The sequence below is a fragment of the Dendropsophus ebraccatus genome, chromosome 1, assembly GCF_027789765.1.
Source record: "Dendropsophus ebraccatus isolate aDenEbr1 chromosome 1, aDenEbr1.pat, whole genome shotgun sequence".
Lineage (NCBI taxonomy): Eukaryota > Metazoa > Chordata > Amphibia > Anura > Hylidae > Dendropsophus > Dendropsophus ebraccatus.
In genome coordinates this window covers 27,225,886-27,245,916 of record NC_091454.1, presented here as the reverse complement: position 1 = coordinate 27,245,916, position 20,031 = coordinate 27,225,886, and the positions used below count along the sequence as shown (strand labels likewise).

Below are 20,031 nucleotides of genomic sequence, written 5' to 3'. Positions count from 1 at the left end.
ATAATTTTTTTGTGGAGTCGAAGCGAAAGGAAATCTAGACCTTAAACCCTAAATATATTACCATAGTTAAAAAAAAGAGCAGTATGTTTGGCAAAGTATATAGGGCAGACTCTGTTTTCAACTGAAGGCGCAGGAGATTCTAACAATAAAGGTATACTCCAGAAAAAAAGAAAAATATTTTCAAATCAACTGTTGTCAGAAAGTTATACCGATTTGTAAATTAGTTATATAAAAAAAAAAATCTCTAATCTACCAGTGCTTATCATCTGCTGTACATCCTGCAGGAAGTGGTGTATTCTTTCTAGTCTGTCACAGTGCTCTCTGATGCCACCTCTGTCCATGTCAGGAACTGTCCAGAACAGGAGAGGTTTCTTTTTTTTTTTTAAGATATTTTACTAAAGGTTTTTTTGTTATAACTGTACAAGCGTTAATTCGGTACATTAAGAATGGTGTACATCTAATCAAGAGAAATTACATGGAGATTGTAACTTAAGAAGACAAGTGAATGGGGATTTGCTGCTTCTCTGGACAGTTCCTGTCACGGACAGAGGTGGCAGCAGAGAGCACTGTGTCAGACTGGAAAGAATACACCACTTCCTGCAGGACATACAGCAGCTGACAAGTACTGGTAGACTTGAGCTTTTTAAATAGAAGAAAATCATAAATTTGTTTAACTTTCTGACACCAGTTATTTTAAAAACTTTTTTTTTCCTTCTGGAGTACCCCTTTAAAGTTAATGTACATTTTTTTTATTATAAGGTGTTCAAAGGTTGACAATTGCTTTGAGAGGTTTATGTGACAAAAAGTTGGTTTTTCATCTGTTTCATAACGCGGCATAACCCGTAAGGATAGTTGGGACCCATACCTACTTATTGGGTACAGTTATCCATGACATACAATAAAATATTAGATTGGGATCTACCAGTCATCAATTTAATAGAACTTCCTTTTAGATATTTCCATACTACATCGTCCTTTACAGTGAACTTAACAATATGGCGTCTACAGCTTAAGGTCAGATATACAACCGGATCCTATTATTATTTTTGTGACAAAAGCAATGACCAATGTTTCACTTCACAGATAGGATACAAAAATACTGAATATAAACATTGTGAGTGGAATTATTTTTTTTCAAGGAATTAAAATGCTGTGTCCACGTCTGATTTCTGAGCAGTAGGAAAACGGGACATTTTAACGTCTTTCTCCTTGTCCATCTCGGTGCTTGTTATATTTCTCTCTCCAGTCTCTGTTCTGCAGATGCAGAGTAGTCCTGAGTATCGGTTACTCAGAGGCCAGCGAGGGCCTTATCCCTTCTTTTTTTATAAGGCAGATATTGTAATTTATGAATATGATGAGATGAAGCCTAGGCCTCTATGGTGGCTTAGGGCCTTCTTCCAGTTGTAAGGTCTTCTTCAGATTTCATCAGAGAAGAAAGAGGCATGGACGAGGTCAGGACTTCCAGAGCCTCCAGGGGGTGTAAAGCTATCCCCCTCCGATTGTTCTGACAACTCTCCATATTCACTGTTGTAAAATGTCTGCCCTCCACCATAAGACGGATATGATGACTGACTCCTGTTCTGGAGAGAGGAGCAGCTCGGTGCAGTACTTTCCTTATTTCTACGGGAACTTTTACTGCTGGGGAGGAAACAGATAAAGACAAAGCAAAATTTAGTAGATGCACTGGGGCCCAGGAACTGGTCATAAAAAAAAAGACTTTGACCTATAGACCCTGGTGGAGATTTATCAAACATGGTGTAAAGTAGAACTGGCTCAGTTGCCCCTAGCAACCAATCAGATTCCACCTTTCATTTTTTTTCAAAGAATCTGTGAGGAATGAAAAGTGGAATCTGGTTGCTAGGGGCAACTGAGCCAATTCTATTTTAAACCAATTCGATAACTCTCTCCCCCCCCCCCCACTTGTCTTCTGCAGTAAGACACTGAGTAGGGGAGAGAAAAACTCATAACAGTGTTGAGCGGACCTGTCAAACTGTTCTGGTTCAACAAAGTTTTCCAAACCTAAGCACTCTGCATTTAATTCCCGACGGCTTCAGAAGTTTTGTGCTGCCCTGGGGCTGCCAGGAAAATATGGATAGAGCCTATGGCTGTATCCAAGTTTTCCAGAACTCCCTAGGGCAGGGAATCAAATGCCGGGTTTTCAGGTTTGGAGAACTTGAACAGTTTGACAGGTCCACTAAAAGCTATTCATAACATTTAAAGTGAATGTTACATAGCTTTTCTGATATTTCCATGCATAGTGCGGCACCGGTGCAGGGATTTTTTTGAACTGCGGCCTGGTTCCCCCGTATGGCGCTGTTTTATTCCCGGGCAACGTCCGGGGGATGAAGCACTGGAGGTGGTCTGGCCAAATGGAGGAAACCCCCGCCCCTCTATGAAGCAGCTCCATTGATTCTAATGGAGCCACGTCATAGAGGGGAGAGGGTTCACCACACTGGGGGGTCCTGCTTCCAGTGCTTCGTCCCCCGGCTGTTGCCTGTGAATAAAACAGCGCCGCATGTAGGAGCCAGGTCGCGGTTCAAAAAAAGGACTGCAGCATCTATCCATGTAAATATCAGAAAAGCAATGTACCAGTGATACATTTTCTTTAAAGGCATATTCCAGCCAATAATACTGATCCTCTGTCCATAAGGTGATCGCTGTCTCTTTGTTCATTGTCTATGTCCTATACTTATGAGTAATTGGCTGGAATATCACTATAAAATCTCATGCAAACAAACAGGCATTTTGTGTAAATCACCTGTACACGCCATCTGTCCTGTGTCTGTTCTCTATCCTCTCCAGTTCTTCTGACGCCAGTACCATCCCACTGTCTGTTTGGTTGTCCTGCATAAAATCATCAAAATGACCATTGGTTTGGTGACAACAGTCAACATAACAGGACATAGTATGACCTATTCAGAGTTTTTATTAATAGTGTGGTTTAAATGGGTTATCCAGGGAGTAGAAAAGGTCTTACCTCTGTGTCAGAGGTGGTGAGAAGGAAGAAGGGGAAAACTTGGGAGCAGAACAGGTATAACCTTTCCTGCTATCCAGACAGCCTCTTTAAGAAACATTCAGTACTCAATTGTTTTTTTCCCAAGCAGAATAATACAGGGTAAAACCCATCAAGACTACCCCGGTCCATATGTCTTTGTGTCGTATCCCATTACAATATCCAGGTTACAATCCTTAATTACTGTATATTTCAGAGATGAGGTCAGTCAACTTTTTTTCTGCTTTGATACATAACACAGCACCTACCGGGTGACCTTTGTGCGTCACATTTGTCATTGGAAATTCTTCAAATGTTTTCAGTCTTGAGGGACATCGGATCTGATTGCCTCCAGTGAAGCAGCCAGGAAAAGAAACACAGTTGTAATACCTGCAGGGACAAAAATAAAAAATAGATATACAAATAGTTGTATAAATAGATATGTAGGCTTCCTATGAAATGTGTACTAGCTGGATAAGCAAAATAACAGTCAAGAGGTATCAATGGTTGTAATTGACTTCCTGGGTGGCACTGAAGCACTGACCGATCAGCTGTAGCCGGTAAACTAAGGGTGAGTTCACACTGCGTTTTTGCAATCCCTCAAAAAAGTAGTGTCAACAGTACTTTATTGTGCGTAAAAAAAAAACTGCATCCGTTTTGATTAGTTTTGTTTTTTTTTATAATGGAAGTCAATGGAAAAACGGATCAAAAACGGATGCACACAAATGCATCCGTTTTTTGCAATCCGTTTTTTTGCAAAAAACGGATCAGTTAAACGGATGCTGAAAACGCAGTGTGAACCTAGCCTAAGCAGTAGACATACATATATCCTAAAGGCTTCCATACACATTAGAGAAAAGTTGCCTGAACAATAGCAGGACTAGAAGACTGTCTATTCTCCCCTTACAGATCATGTTGGGTGAGAGAAGGATCAGGAATGTTCTTAACTGCCCAGTCCTCTTGTTCTTTAGGACATAATTTGAGAAAAAGCTTGATAAAGGACTTAGAAAAAGCTTTCTAGAAGAGGTCATACCAAATTGAAAAAGTCAGACAGGCAGAAAATAATAAAGAAAGTAAACTTGCCTATTTTCGTGCCCCTATTGCCGCTTCCGGGTCCCGTTGACAGACGCCTGTGTCCTGCAGCTTTTCTAGCTGCAATGTCACCTACTCAGCTGTATGACTGCCAATCAGTGACTGGGGCGGGACACAGCCTCATTCACTGACTGGCTGAGCGGGCAATCGTTCAGCTGGGATGTGACACTGCAGCTGGAAGAGCCTGATCCATGATGTACCTGGATTCATGCTGAAGATGACAGCCGAAAATTTCTCGCACCCCCTGTCTGCCTGAAGTTTTTTTATTTCATGGGACTCCCTCTCAGTTATTGCTTTCAGCTTCTACCTATGCTGTACACTATTTTACCTCACAGCCAGGTTATGACAGTGCAGCCTCATGTCACATTCCTCCTCATCCGAGTTGCTTTGGGGACAGATTGGTGACTGTGACAAGTCCATTTCCTCTGAGCTCTGGGAATCATTGAGTGGGATGTAGTCTTTTCCTTCCTGAAATGATAAGCAACAGAGAAGAGGGAATTATTCAAAAGTCTGGTTCTACCGATTGACCAAGCCTCAGCGAAATTTGAACCCAAGCTTCACCAATATCTCCAAAAATCAAGTATACCACTGTCTAAGAGTAATAAAAGCTGTTAGGTTACCTATAAAGAAAACAAAAAACACCTGTAAAACACACTGCACTAACTGATTTATGAGCTATTCACATGTCTGCAAAATACTGTCTGTCATGTGCAGGTGTAGGTGATAGAAGTAGAAAATAGAAGAGTGGTAGCTGATGTAGCTTTAGATGTATGGGTACCCTCTTAGGGGGTCTTGCTCGGGTAGTAATGCACTCTACCGGTATGTCTTTAGTAGAACAGTTGGAGAGAGTGGAGAATACTTGTACTCACGTATAGATAGAGTGCTATCTGACTGCCTTCTGCCCAACTAGTTCAGCAAGTGCCAAGTTGGGTAGTACGAGCACCAGGCCTTTACAACTGGACATAGCAGACTTTCTGAGGCTTCCCAGTCGTGCGTGGTCAGCAAGATACTTCAGCAGGATGCTATTTGTCTTGCTGAGGGTCAGTTTCTTGTTGTGGTAACTGCCCTAAGAATACAGTAGACGGGTCCCAATCGTGTACAAGGCTTTCCTCAGAGGACAGCTACCCCTCCTGAGGGTTTAGCATGGCATACTGGGGCAGGTTACTTACATGGTAGAATCTGTCTTGTTTCTAGTCCTTGACTTCGGTCCTGGCCTGGGCCAAGCTGGCTTCACTGCAGCAGGAACTTTCTCTGTCTCGCTCTTTCTCATACACTGACTAAAGCCAAAAAAAAAAAAAAAAACTCCTGCCAGGAACTAACCTCTCTTTTATAGGGCTTACTGTGATATGTGGGGCTGTAATGGACAGGAGAGAAAAGAAGTGTAATAGAAGGAAAAGTGAGGGAAAGACACCTGCACCTGTACTTGGACAGTAGAACAACACATGATAACCAACTGTTAACCAATTATCTTCAGCTGTGTTCATGCAAAAGACTTAGGGGCCTATTCCACAGAGCGATAATCGTCCGAATCGGCCTGATTCGGCCGATTTTCGCTCCGTGGAATAGAGAGAACGATCATCCGATGATCGTGTCATCGGCTGAACGTTCTTTTAGTTTCAAACCTAAAATCATCAGTTGCCACCCGCGCATCGCTACATGGAATAGCGACCGACGATTTAAAAACATCATACTTTACCTGTCTAGGCTGCAGGTCTTCTCCTGCGCTCCTTCTCCCAGGCCGGGGCGCAGCAGCAGCTTCGGAGCGGCCTGTCTGAGCTGACAGAATGCTCAGCCAACCACTGGCCTGGACCATCGCGGCGTGGCTCAGCTGCTGCTGCGCGGGAACGGCAGTAGGAGCGCAGAAGACCTGCAGCCTGGATAGGTAAAGTATGATGTTTAACAAGGGCTGCAAGGACATCGGTAACGATGTCCCTGCAACCCTCGCTAAACGATTATAGGCCCAGTTTACATTGTTGATCGGGCCCTGGTTGGCCCGTGGAATAGGACCCTTAGTTACATAACAGAGAGTGCCACCTAGTGGGGAACTAGAAATAAGCACCTTCAACCCCTTCTAGTGTGATACCTTACAGAAGCACTTTACCCAGGTGGTATAAGACTAAGTGGACCACCCATACCAGGACACTACAATAGACTTTCATTGTTTTCAATCCACTCCTGTTTAGGTTGCAAAATACTAAGCAAAATTCAGCCTTTATTTGTTGACTGAATGGTTCTGAGAGAATTAATTGTTGTGTTGATGCTCAGCATGACCCTGACTACCATACCTGCTGTACATTCTCTTGTAGTAGGTCACCCAGAATCTCAACCAGGTCAGTAAATGTTGGTCGTTCCTTAGGATCCCCATGCCAGCAGCTTAACATGATCCGATAACTATAATAATAATAATAATGATAAAAAATCTATTAATTCACAAACACATGTTCTTGCACCGTGAGACTAGCAATTAACATAAAGCATTAACACACTTATCCATGCATTACACACACAGCACAATAAGTTCAACAGAAACAATGTAATTCTCAACTTTCCCTGTGGGGGTGCTGCAGAAATAACAATCATTTTGCTGTTATTGTTGTTTGCTGTTACTTTTTAATTTTGTTGTTTATTTTTGATTTTTAGATCTGATCAGACAGATCTGTTGTCTCCAATGACAAGTTTCCTGACACCACAGGGATATTGACGCATTACACATTGCTCTACGAACTCAATGGGCTAGGAGTATAATTTATAGAGTGAGTATATTCTTTGTCCAGATTGTCTGCTTGGGCTGATAGATGAAAGTTCTGAGTGGGAGACCCCCCCCCTCTCCCTATATGAACTCATAATTCACTAAAAAGGTAATGAAAAATAGGTTTTTGAAGCCACACTCCCCTCCCCCCTTCTTGAGCTTGTATTTTATATTTTTCTTAGAATGTGTAAATTATGAGGAGGGGGGGCTAAGATCAAGACGTCTTAATAAATATCTTGCCTGTTCATTAACAAAGAGAAAGAACAGAAAATGTTTGTTCTCCGGTTATCACAGAGCTCCGAGGTTTTTTTTCCCCAGGAAATGATTGCTGGCTTACAGTCTAAAAAGTGTCTGCCTGGGATAAATATCGGAAAGTGTCTCTTGCGATAAGAAACCTTTCAGGCTTGAACATTACAAAAGCAGCAGGCTTGGCATGACAATGGTTTGTAATAACCGGGTTCCTGACCACTGAGGGGGTTCAATGAATGGCTGCCAGGAACACTACAAATACTTGTGCGGAATGTTATGTAGCTTTCAGTTTTCTCAAAAGTTGCCAACGAAAAGCTAACGTGATAGTTATCAAAAGGAAAATATCGGTGACCCAGTTGAATTCTGATTTGGAAATGTGAGCCGACTTCCAAATCCTGTTCATGAGAACTGGACGCTCTTTTAATGGCAGATCATGTGACTGATTGGCGAGTGTTATTTACTTCCTACACGTTCCTATTCACTTACATGTCTGTGGTTGCATATTCCGGTGCCCTCATACGTGTTCCTTCTTTCAGACGTTGGCAGAATTCTTCATTGATTTGGACTCCGGGATAAGGGGAGGCACCTGTTATACAATCATTATTAATAACTACCTCCTATAATTTAATACACAATAGTGGTTGTCAATGTTCTCTGAACCTGAACTTGCGGCATTTAAATTCCCTGCAGTTGAAGTTGAATGCTGCCATATCGAGTCCTGGAAAATATGGATACAGCCTATGGCAGTGATGGCTAACCTTGACACTCATGCTGTTGCCAAACTACATTCCCATCATGCCTGAACAACCAAAGATATGGCTTTGGCTGCCCAGGTATGATGGGAATTGTAGTTTTGCAACAGCTGGAGTGTCAAGGTTAGCCATCACTGGCCTATGGCCTTTGGCTGTATTCATGTTTTTCAGGACTCCCTAGGGCGCCATCCCACTTTTGTAACCGCGGGGAATCAAATGCAGATCGTACAGGATCAGAGGACTTTGACAAACCCCAATAGTTTGACAAGTTAGACGTGTCAAAGTGTGGAACAAACGTCAAGCCACTACTCCTCTTTGACTCTTACATTGAAAGACCCAAGACTGTAAAGGAACTACTGCACGGACGCAGTTACTGCAGGTAGCTGCAGTAAGTGTGAGCAGCAGCTGGTTCCCAAAAAACAGAGTTGGTCCAAGTCACCAAGGAACAGGCCAAGTATACATGGTCAGCATGCAGTGTTGTCAGCAAGAGAGACAGCTTGGTATCATGGATGAGACAGGTATCATAGAGGCACAAAAAAAAAAAAGAAGAGGTATAGCAGATCTCCCCTACACTACAACCTATATGTGTTATTCCGTGAGAAGGGGATATAGTGTTAGTATAGTGTCACTGGGTTCTAGTTACAAACTACATACCTATATAGAAACAACTGAACCTCCATAACTAGTTAACATACAAAAAATACTTTATTTCATAAAAAAGCACATACATTTGAAATCATAATACACAGTGAACTGCGACTGAGAAAATGCATTAAAAACCAACAGAAAAAACATACAAATGAGGGGTGCTACGATCAGGCAATATGTAGAGAGATGATAAGGGACAAAATACAATTCATCGGTATACTACCATAAACCAACCCTAAACCAGCTCTATCAACAAATTGGTCATACAAAATGTGTTACCTTACCCAAATGGAGGTGATGTGCCAGCCGGATAGTTGCCCCCACCCCAACGCACGTTTCGGTAAACAACCTTTTTCAAGGTTTCCTTGAAAAAGGTTGTTTACCGAAACGTGCGTTGGAGTGGGGGCAACTATCCGGCTGGCACATCACCTCCATTTGGGTAAGGTAACACATTTTGTATGACCAATTTGTTGATAGAGCTGGTTTAGGGTTGGTTTATGGTAGTATACCGATGAATTGTATTTTGTCCCTTATCATCTCTCTACATATTGCCTGATCGTAGCACCCCTCATTTGTATGTTTTTTCTGTTGGTTTTTAATGCATTTTCTCAGTCGCAGTTCACTGTGTATTATGATTTCAAATGTATGTGCTTTTTTATGAAATAAAGTATTTTTTGTATGTTAACTAGTTATGGAGGTTCAGTTGTTTCTATATAGGTATGAGGTATCATAGAGGGTGGCTTCATAGGCAAGTTAGGCAAATGGAATCATCAACGCGAGAGGCAGACAGTACAGATAAGGGTGGGGCAGATAGCGCAATCCAAAGAACAGGCACAGGTGAGGATAAACAGGAATACAGAAGAACGAGCAGACAGACACATTCACTTGGAATGCTAGAATCCAACAACTCTCAGGCAAGGCAGGTGGAGCTAGTTTAAATAGGTACAGGTGGCTCTGGATTGGCAGATGACAGTAGCAAGTGGAGACAAGCTGCCTCTACCAGAGCAGTTGGCCACATGCACACCTTAGTGGCCAAAGGCACCATTTCAGCAGAAGGAGGAAGAAGATGCCAGAAGAAATGAGGATGAACAGCCCCAGGACTAGCACAGAACACAACAGAGGAGCAGAAAGGAACATGGTGGCAAGGAGCGGGACTGGAACTCGAAAAGCACCAAGGGTCCTCAGTAATGGAACCCAGCAATGTTACATATTACTTTAGTAAACCTGCATCTTCAAGCCTGTAAAGTGGCCTCAATGTTAACATAACCTGAAACCAGGGCTTGTTTACCAAAAGAGCTTGCCCCCCCTCCCCGACTAGTAGGCCCCAAATCAATCATATTCCAGCTCCTAATGTTCAATGAATCATCAGAAAAGAATAAATCAATGATAATATGGACAACTCCAACTTTTACTTAACACCACTTTTGATCGATGTCCCTTTTATATTACGTTGCACATTTCCCATTGAGAATAGCTCAATAATCTATTTTCTATGTTATATTAAAGTATTTAACTTCAACTTTACAAAACGATATTTTTTCCATCTGGACCAACAACCAAATAAGGAATTGTAAAAGGTACGATGATTGAATAATTTGGGAAAAACCTCAAAATTCAACCTCTGAAATAAACCAGTCGCCATTAATTGACTTACCAAGTGAGAAGATTTCCCATAGCAGCACCCCGAAGGACCAGACATCACTCTGAGTAGTGTAAACCTTATCGAAAATGCTCTCTGGCGCCATCCACTTCAGAGGCAGACGTGCCTGTAAGAAATTACCATACATTAGCATGCACACAAAGAATCCTGTAAGGAATATCAAATTCTAGTTCAGACCTCCCTCTGATCATTAACATTCAGCTATGTTTTGCATTTAAGCAGATGTCGTGTTTGGTACAAAAAAAAAGAAAAGAAAAAAAAAGGATGCAGTGATTCCAGATGTGTTCTTTTCTCCCCCTTTTTTAACTTTTCATTAAAGGGATTATCTAGGATTAAAAAAATGCAGTTACTTTCTTGCAAAAACAGCGCCACTCCTGTCCTCAGGTTGTGTGTGGTATTACAATTCAGCACCATTCACTTTAATAGAACTGAGCTGCAAAATATCACCCCAACTAAGGTCAGGAGAGGTGCTTTTCTGGAAGAAAGTGGACAGAATTTTTTAAACTTCCATAGCTCCTTTAAAGGGGTAGTCTGCTCATTTTGAACTTTTAATTTTTTTTTTCAGGTCTTTCCAGGTGTTTCTTTTCATACTTTCTTACTGTTAATATTTTCTTTTCCATCTACAGTACATTACATTTATTTTTATTTTTTGTTATGTATAGATTGTACTACTGCAATATATTTTAAAATTACAAATTAAAAAAAAAAAAATCCCCAAAATATATGGAAACTTTATCCTCTACCAAGCACAGCCTTTAGAAAAACTATGCCGATATGAGGACTAAAAGGTTTAAAGGGAATCTGTCACCCTGGCATCCGGGGCAGAGTCCGCCCGACCCCCGATACTTACCCCCTTCTGCTGGTCCTGCTCCCGAAGCCGGTCCTTTGCGGAGAAATCACTGCCCGATGGTCTGCATGCTCAATATGTAAATGAGAGATGAGGCCGACGTCCATAAGAAATAACTGCTCCAGTGAGCCCTGGGGGCTCTACAGGAGGGTCTACGGGGGGGGGGGGGCAGTGTCTGCTTTGGGTGCCAGGGTGACAGGTACCCTTTAAAGGAGTACTCCAGAGAAAATCTTTTTTTTTTCCTTTTTTAAACAACTGATGACAAAAAGTTATACAGATGTGTAAATTATTCCCAGTTAAAAATCTCAAGCCTTCCAGTACTTATCAGCTGCTGTATGTCCTGTAGGAAGTGGTGTATTCTTTCCAGTTTGACACAGTGCTCTCTGCTGAAAAAAAAGGACATTTTGGCAGCACATCTATGACTCTGTTCACACTGCAGGTTGCACACTGCTTGTGGCTTAAGTACAGACAAAAAACAAAAGGTGCAACAGCAACCCACAGGTGCAAGGGCTTACCGTATATACTCCTCCCAGCGTACACACGCTGCTCTGTAGATATTAAAAATTAAAATGTAATTTTTTTTGCAAACTATTTCATCAAACAGAGTGTACCATGTTGCCACGTTAAGGCGTCCTCAGAGACACGGTCCCTTCTCTAGCATTTTCATACTAGAAATGGCCTCTCCTGGGCTGAATAAGCCTATAACTGGGCAGATAGGAACCAAATGATCTCTTTTATAGCACCCTTGGGACATGGGGGGAGTGCAAGCCAACAGGAGGTAGCCACACCCCACATTCAACAGAAAAAAAGGGAAATTTTGGCAGCACGTCTACAGAGCAGGTGTTTACCGTGTGTACGCTGGGAGGAGTATATACGGTAAGCCCTTGCACCTGTGGGTTGCTGTTGCACCTTTAGTTTTTTGTCTGTACTTAAGCCACAAGCAGCGTGCAACCTGCAGTGTGAACAGAGTCATAGATGTACGCTAAGCTGGAACACGATGTTGTGTTCTCTACAGCCAACCCTTACATAAGGCACATAAAATCGTACCACCGCTTTGGGGACGACATTTTTATTGTTTGGCAGGGCACAAAAGCCTAATTCTCTGAGTTTGTACATTTTTTGAATACACACAATCATGTTAATATGCTCTTTACGTCCAAGTTCGGGGGGGACTCACTCGAATTTCTGGACGTGCAAGTCAATATCCGTAATAATGAGATTCACACCTCAGTATTCAGAAAATCCACCTCCTGCAATTCCCTTCTCCACTTCGACAGCTCGCACCCTGCGCATGTTAAGAAAGCAATTCCATATGGTCAAATGCTGCGCCTGCGCAGGGTGAATTCTACTGATGAATCTTTCAGCACTCAAGCTGGTGAGTTGGAGAGGAGGTTTGCAGAGAGGGGATATCCTACCGCAATAGTGAGTGAAGCACGTCAGAGGTCCAGCCTCTATTATAGAACTACTCTAATTGCATCATCATCTAAACGAAGAGCTCAGGATAGGAGATTTAATTTCATCTTCCAGAATTCTCCTATGAATTCCGCTATTCAGGAGGCCATTAAGAGACACTGGCACCTGCTGGAGTCAGATCCTGACCTCAAGAATATTGCAGAAAAGAAACCTTGTATTTCATATAGAAAGAATAGAACAATAGCGGATCATCTAAATACTCCTAACCCGCACATTAATAATAAAAATACCGACTGGCTATCCCGTACATTACCTGAAGGCAACAGAAGATGTGGCCAATGCAAGTACTGTACCCAATTACTCAATGTCTCCTATATCCGCTTAGGGGGACATGACTGTACTATCAGGGATTTTATCACATGTAAATCTTCATATGTGGTGTATGCCATAATTTGCAACTGTGTTTTTTTTCTACGTGGGCAAAACAAAAAGACCTTTATGGGTAAGGTTTAAAGAACATGCCTACTCCGTAAGATCAGGGAAAGGCGTTCCACGCCTTATAGAACATGTAAGAAATGTACATCAAGGTGATGTTAAAACCCTGAAATTCCTTGGACTCGAAAGAGTTAACTCAGTTCCAGAAGGAGTTGATAAGCATCAAACACTCCGGAGAAAAGAGTCTCTCTGGATTTCAAAGCTTAATGCCACCGGCCCACTCGGACTCAATGAGAGAAACGATCTCAGTGTATTTGTATAATGATTTGCATCTGTAATATGTGTGTTTATTTCTTATGGTCACGTGCACGTTACCTGTATATAGAGCACTCCTCCTCTTCCCATGACGTTGCTACCTGGTCGACAAAGGGGGTGTGCCCCCGAAACGGCCGCCCCAGTGCGCGTCTAGCACCTGCACCTTTCCCTGCCCGCTATCCGTGGCCCATGGAATAAAGAAAGCTGGGTGAGTGCTGATTCATCTACCTTTATACTCACTGTATTGCTGCCGTATTTTCTTGCACCCTCGGTCCTCAGCACACCTGCCACGCAGAGCCCTGTTAGTCTTTGGACTTCTCAGATATTGGAGTGATTGAGTGTGGTGCGGGTCAGCTGTATCTCCCCTTCTGCAGAGTCATAGATGTGCTGCCAAAATTTCCCTTTTTTTCTGTTGAATGTGGAGGGTGTGGCTACCTCCTGCACTCCACCCATGTCCCAAGGGTGCTATAAAAGAGATCATTTGGCTCCTATCTGCCCAGTTGTAGGCTTATTCAGCCCAGGAGAGGCCATTGCTAGTGTGAAAATGCTAGAGCAGGGACCGTGTCTCTGAGGATGCCTTAATGTGGCGACATGGTAAACTCTGTTTGATCAAATAGTTTGCTAAGATCCTCACTTTTCTAAAAAAAATTTTTATATTTTAATTTTTAATATCTACAGAGCAGGTGTTTACCGTGTGTATGCTGGGAGGAGTATATACGGTAAGCCCTTGCACCTGTGGTTTGTTTTTTGACAGTGCTCTCTGCTGTCACCTCTGTCCATGACAGGAACTGTCCACAGCAGTAGTAAGGGCCTGTTCACACTACGGATTCGGCACAGATATTCTGCTGGGAACCTCTGTCCACAGACTCACGCTTCTCCGCTCTCCGCGCCTCTCCACTCAAAGAATTCACATGTTAATTCTTTGAGCAGAGAGCGGAGACACGTGAGCCCTCCTATTCAAAGACATAGCAGGAGGGATTCGGTGCGGAGTCTGCAGACGTAGGTTCCCTATGGAAGCTCCGCGCCGAATCCGTAGTGTGAACAGCCCCTAATTCCCCATAGACACAGGCAGCAGAGAGCACTGTGTCAGACTGGAAAGAATACACCACTTCCTGCAGGACATACAGCAACTGATAAGTACTGTGAGACTTGAGATTTTTAAATAGAAGTTAATTACAAATCTATATAACTTTCTGACACCAGTTGATTTAAAAGCAATAATTTTCCCCCACTGAAGTACCCCTTTAAATTATAATACTGATTGTACCTAAATGAAAAGGGTCCAATCTAACATCTTATCGAACATTCCAGATGGTAGGACAAGGATCTAGACAATGAACCAGGATGACATATATACAGAATAAATTCCTTTAATACACTGTATGGTCCCAGCACTTTGTTCCCCATTAGAAGATCTTCCTAATTAAAACGTTCTGCTCAGTTTTCCATTTCCTGGTGAGATTTTAGTGTTTTCATCCAAGTCCTATAAATAAGCCCGAGTCTCCATGAGTTTGGTAGAGAAGACATTTACTTACACTTCCCTTCCTGACGTAATCGGGATCTTTGTAAATATCTCTGGCCAGACCAAAGTCACAGATTTTTACAACGTTGTTCTCAGACAGCAGGATGTTCCTGGCAGCCAAGTCTCTGTGAATGCACTGCAAGGAGAAGAGAGAGAGGACTGTTTATTTTACTTTAATCATTTACATTTCATTCTTTATGCAGAGCCCAATGCTATTATACAACCACAGCACTGTATACTATATAGAGGGCAACCAACTATAATGTATGATGATGCATTTTGTGAATGCTTCATTGGTGGCACTGCTAGACTGATCTTGATTATTAGCAAGGATAGGCTCGGACCGGCCCACGGGGGAGCAGGGGAATCCCCCGGTGGGCCCTACACCTTAATATAGTAACTTAGGTTTTCATCTTATCATATAGAGGCAGGGAGTGACCAAGTGACAGGTATCAGCATGTAGTGTGCAGATTCACATCTCATGTTTCTCCGTAGCCTACCTCCTTCTCACAGGCTGCCTCCATCTGCTCTATGTGCTGCTGCTGGCAGTCAGGACACAGTAGGAGGGGAGGGAGTGGTGCAGCTGCCGATCTGACAGCATGTGAGCTATACCTGGTACTTTCCTGTGCCAGTGGTAAATCTGTGTATACATGAAGTATGTATACAATTCCCTGTTGGCCCAAGGTACCCCAGTCCAACACTGGCAAAGTAAATTTGCAATGCATGGGCCTCTAAATTATAGGTCTCAATAATGCCTGCTATGTTACATTTGCTGTCACATTACAGCTGATCAACTCTGAATGCAATGACGAGTAAATTAATTCTTAAAGGGGTACTCCAGAGGAAAAAAAAAAAGTATTTAAATCAACGGGTGCTAGAAAGTTCTAATGTGTGTAATATGTAATTTACTTCCATTTGAAAAACTAAAGTCTTCCAGTACTTATCAGCTGCTGTATGTCCTGCAGGAAGTGCTGTATTCTTTCCAGTCTGACACAGTGCTCTCTGCTGCCACCTCTGTCCATGTCAGGAACTGTTCAAAGCAGGAGCAAATCCCCATAGAAAACCTATGGCAGGTTCCTGTCATGGACAGAGATGGCAGCAGAGAGCACCATATATACCACCTGCAGGACATACAATAGCTGATGAGTATTGGAAGAACTGTTTTTTTTTTTTGTTTTTTTTTTTGCATTGTAGTAATTTGCTAATTTGTATAACTTTCTGGCACCAGTTGATCTGAAAACTTTTTTTTTTGATGGGTAGGAGGATGAGCAGTCAAGTAACGTGACAAGACATGTCATGTGTGGTGAGTTGGCATGGTGGGTATATAAAGCATGTTATATAGGCTATCTGCACACATAGGCCTCATTGCTGTCATGGTAAAAGGGTAAACATGCTACACACACAGCAGTCACTCTAGAATATTAGCTGCTGGTCAGTCATAATAATGTGACTCCACTGTGTATATGGAATGTAACATGTAATTACACACAATGTACACAAGATGTCGCTGTTTATTTCCTAATGAATATAAAGTAAGGCAGCACATTGGGGAAGGTTCTTGAGTTTTGGAAAAGTTTGATCTTTATCTTCCACTTATGTCATTCAAGAATGATAGATTTCCACTGATACCTTTACTGGGAAAAATGCTCTATTTTAGACAAATATTTCCCTAGATTCCCTGTTGGAGTATGAATACTCGGTTCATGTAAGGACATGAGAAGCCAGTGCAGCATAGACTCAGACATAGGGAATTAGTCTATTGCTTTGATTATCTGTTAGGACTTCCCCTTAAGGTGGTTCACAAAGCAAATCCCTCAAAACAACATGAAAAGGTTATCTGGGGCCAATGACTTGCGGAGCCTTCAGCCCTTCTGGTAATATCTCATTACATTAAGCGCTGTATTCTGGGCCAAAAAATAAAGTATAGACTCATTAATTACTTTGTAAGTATAGGAAATTACTATGACTCTGTGAAAACACGGGTCCGCCCGAAAACTGACAAGGGATAAATCATTCAAAAATTCCTCTCCGGGTCGTCTGTCCTTATAGTCACCTGCTCCTTATCAATTAGATCATGACTATGGAGAAAAAGAATCCAGAATGGGGGAGGGGGTCTTATTGTATACCCAATCCATCTCAAAACAGAATTAGTCAAAAATAAAAAATAAAAAGTAAGGAAAAAAAAAACAACAACTCCCGTTTATATGGCGTTCATCTTTGATGTAGTTGTTGGAAAAGAACTGTGATTATAGGCTGACAACATGATGTTCTTCTGCTGGGACCCTAAGCGATCAAATTCTAATGGAAACGAGGTAGCAAGTGCTCAGTCCCTGCAGTGCCCCCGCAGGGGATATGAAGTATTACATGATTCTCAATACGATAATACTGACTGTCCTGTCAGGTCCTCCAAAGCAGATAGGCTAACAGTGCATTTACACAGACAGAATTATCTGACAGATTTCTGAAGCCAAAGCCAGGAACTGACTATAAACAGAGAACAGGTCATACCATACTGATCAGCTACTGCATGTCCTGCAGGAAATTATGTTTTCTTTTCAGCCTGAAACAGTTCTCTCTGCTGACATCTCTGGCCGAGACAGAAACTGTCCAGATCAGCAGCAAGTCTTCATAGAAAACCTTCTGTCTTGGACAGAGGTGGCAGCAGAGAGCACTGTGTCAGATTAAAAAGAAAACATTTCCTGCAGGACATATAGCAGCTGATAAGTATGGGAAGACTTGAGATTTTTAAATAGAATTACAAATCTATATAACTTTCTGAATTCAGTTGATATGAAAGAAACAGATTTTTCGCTGGACAACCCCTTTAACTTGTATTGTGTCTCTCTTATATAAGTAAACCACATAATCCATCACTGGAAGGGTTAGTTCACACATAGCAACTTAGCTGCAGATTTCCAATCTGGACTTGTTAATGGGAATTTTAACAAAACTTGTGCAGTCATATTCTATGTGTAAATTGACTTGTGTGACATTGATAACGATAAAACCGGAGGGAAACTACATTGGATTGCCAGTGAACTCCCCATCAGTGATACAATAATACAATGGTATCACTACACAGATGGACGTCTCTCGCTCTGTAATCATTATGGCTTTCATACATAGGTTTATTTTTACCTTTCTAGATGATAAGAATTCCATTCCACGAGCGACCTGGAAGCTGTAGCAGATCAGATCTTCCATAGTAAGAGGGCTCTGCCATAGGTCCTTCACTGTATGAAAAATAGGACGTTACCATATTATGCCTCATTCGTGTATAGGATTTGGTTTGATTCTAGACAAGGTCCAAAAAAAAGCAAAAAAACATTCGATAAACCTTGACTTAAAGTGACTGTACCACCAGGCCCAGACTGAAGCACTGGAGGCTGACCCACCCTTAGTGGGAAGAAACTCCAGCCCCTCCATGACGTAACTCCATTAAAATCAATGGAACCCTATCATAGAGGGGCTATCGACCGGGCAGCCCATAGGATATAGTGGCGGCAGAAAATCGCTGCTATATAAGTAGTTTGTCTTTCAACATGTTGAAAGACAAACGACTTCAACGATCAGCCGACATGAACAATGTCGGCTGATCATTGCCTCCTATTCCACGGGACGATTATTGGCCGCAACGGCCGAATACGGCTGATAATCGTTCCGTGGAATAGGGCCTTTACAAAACCTGCACGCAAACTGGAGACAACAGTGGTGCTGTCTCTGGAGGAAAGTGGCCATGTTTTTGTAGCGCTGGATAACCCCTTTAGGGTACGTTTGCACGTACTGACTCGCAGTGGAAATCTCGCTGCGAGTTTTACAGCGAGATCCGCTACAAGTCAAGGTCCTGGCAGCTCCTGTGCACACATACTCGCACACGTATGTAATGCAGCCGCCCCCTTAACCCCTTCCTCCGCTTTTGCCCGGCTCCCGCTTTCTGTATACATTACCTGTCTCCCGCACAGGGTCCCGGCTTCGTGCTCTGCCGCCCAGCGACAGCCACTGATAGGAAGATGGGACCCCGTGCGCGAGACAGGTAATTTATACAAAGAGCGGGAGCGGATGAAGGGGTTAAGGGGGCGGCTGCATTACATACGTGTGCATCACATACGTGTGCGAGTATGTGTGCACAGGACCTGTGAGGATCTTGACTCGTAGCGGATCTCGCTGCAAAACTCGCAGCGACATTTCCGCTGTGAGTCGGTCAGTGTGAACGTACCCTTAAAGAGTCATCAACTCATGAAGCCAAATATGGCCCTTCATGCTATGTTCCCTAGTTGAGCTTAGTATTGTCAGACATACTTCCTATACCACATACATTAGCTCTTTCTACAGGATAGAATTTATACTATAGGCTTCTTGGCTCTGACTATATAAGATGTTAGTAGCGTTCCTTACGCTCTGTGGTCCTTTGACTTTGGTTCTTGGTCATCAAAAGCCTGCCAAAGATGGCTCCTTCATTGACGCCTTCTCTGCTCATCCTGTCAGCTATGACGGCTTCCACCATTGACCGAACCTGACTGCGGGACCGTGGCGATCTCTCCTGTAAGTGATAAAAATAAAGTAAAAACAGCCATTGTATTTCTTTCATTATTCTTCCCATGCCGCAGTCAGTACCCTGCTTCCCATTTCCTTAATGTAAAACAGATGACATATAATGCTTGGAAGCAGCATGAAGAGAGGGTAAGTAATAGAGCCGGAATCATATGACGGATAATACAAATAACAGGACTTCCCATACCCGGTAAGGAATGAATCCATCCCGCTTGGTCCTCAGGTAATTGGAAAGGTTGCCATACTTGCAGAATTCCACAATAACCATCAGCGGTCCTAAAACAGCAAATAGTGTAATGTTAGAGTAATGTGTAATGTGCTGCCCAACACTACTGTATATCAAGAATTGCGAAATTCACATTCAGTACGAGCAGGTAAGACAACCCGCATACAGATGAGCAATCATTCTTACTCTGGAGACAAAAAAAAATATAAAAAATAATCAGCTGTTGTTCGAAAGTTCTACAGATGTGTAAATTACTTCTTTTCAAAAACCTTAATCCTCCCAGTACTTATTAGCTGCTGTATGTCCTGCAGGAAGTGGTGTATTCTTTCCAGTCTGACACAGTGCTCTCTGCTGCCACCTCTGTCCATGTCAGCAAACCCCCATAGAAAACCTCTACTGCTCCCCAGACTGGAAAGAATACACCTCTTCCTGCAGGATGTACAGCAGCTGTAAGTACTGGAAGACTTGAGATTTTTTTTCATAGAAATAAATTACACTTTCTGGCACCGGTTTGTTTAAAAGAAAAAAAAATTGTTGATTTGCCCCTGTAATAGAATGGAAGTGCATGCATAATAAAAGA

General features: G+C 42.4%; 1 protein-coding gene across 7 annotated transcripts in view; it reads right to left on the bottom strand.

Moving 5' to 3' along the window:
• Nucleotides 1–374: 374 nt before the first annotated feature.
• Nucleotides 375–20,031, bottom strand: part of FLT4 (fms related receptor tyrosine kinase 4) — a 227,260-nt gene continuing 207,603 nt past the window's right edge. For all 7 annotated transcript variants that reach the window (XM_069969156.1, XM_069969155.1, XM_069969154.1 and 4 more), the window contains 11 exons: nucleotides 19,413–19,501; nucleotides 19,070–19,214; nucleotides 17,813–17,907; nucleotides 14,688–14,810; nucleotides 10,137–10,248; nucleotides 7,569–7,668; nucleotides 6,370–6,475; nucleotides 4,413–4,552; nucleotides 3,262–3,382; nucleotides 2,759–2,844; nucleotides 375–1,638 (listed from right to left, as the gene is read on the bottom strand). In XM_069969156.1, coding sequence (XP_069825257.1) covers nucleotides 1,416–1,638; nucleotides 2,759–2,844; nucleotides 3,262–3,382; nucleotides 4,413–4,552; nucleotides 6,370–6,475; nucleotides 7,569–7,668; nucleotides 10,137–10,248; nucleotides 14,688–14,810; nucleotides 17,813–17,907; nucleotides 19,070–19,214; nucleotides 19,413–19,501 — 1,340 coding nt within the window. In that variant the 3' untranslated portion in view covers nucleotides 375–1,415. The remainder of the gene's footprint in view (nucleotides 1,639–2,758; nucleotides 2,845–3,261; nucleotides 3,383–4,412; nucleotides 4,553–6,369; nucleotides 6,476–7,568; nucleotides 7,669–10,136; nucleotides 10,249–14,687; nucleotides 14,811–17,812; nucleotides 17,908–19,069; nucleotides 19,215–19,412; nucleotides 19,502–20,031) is intronic.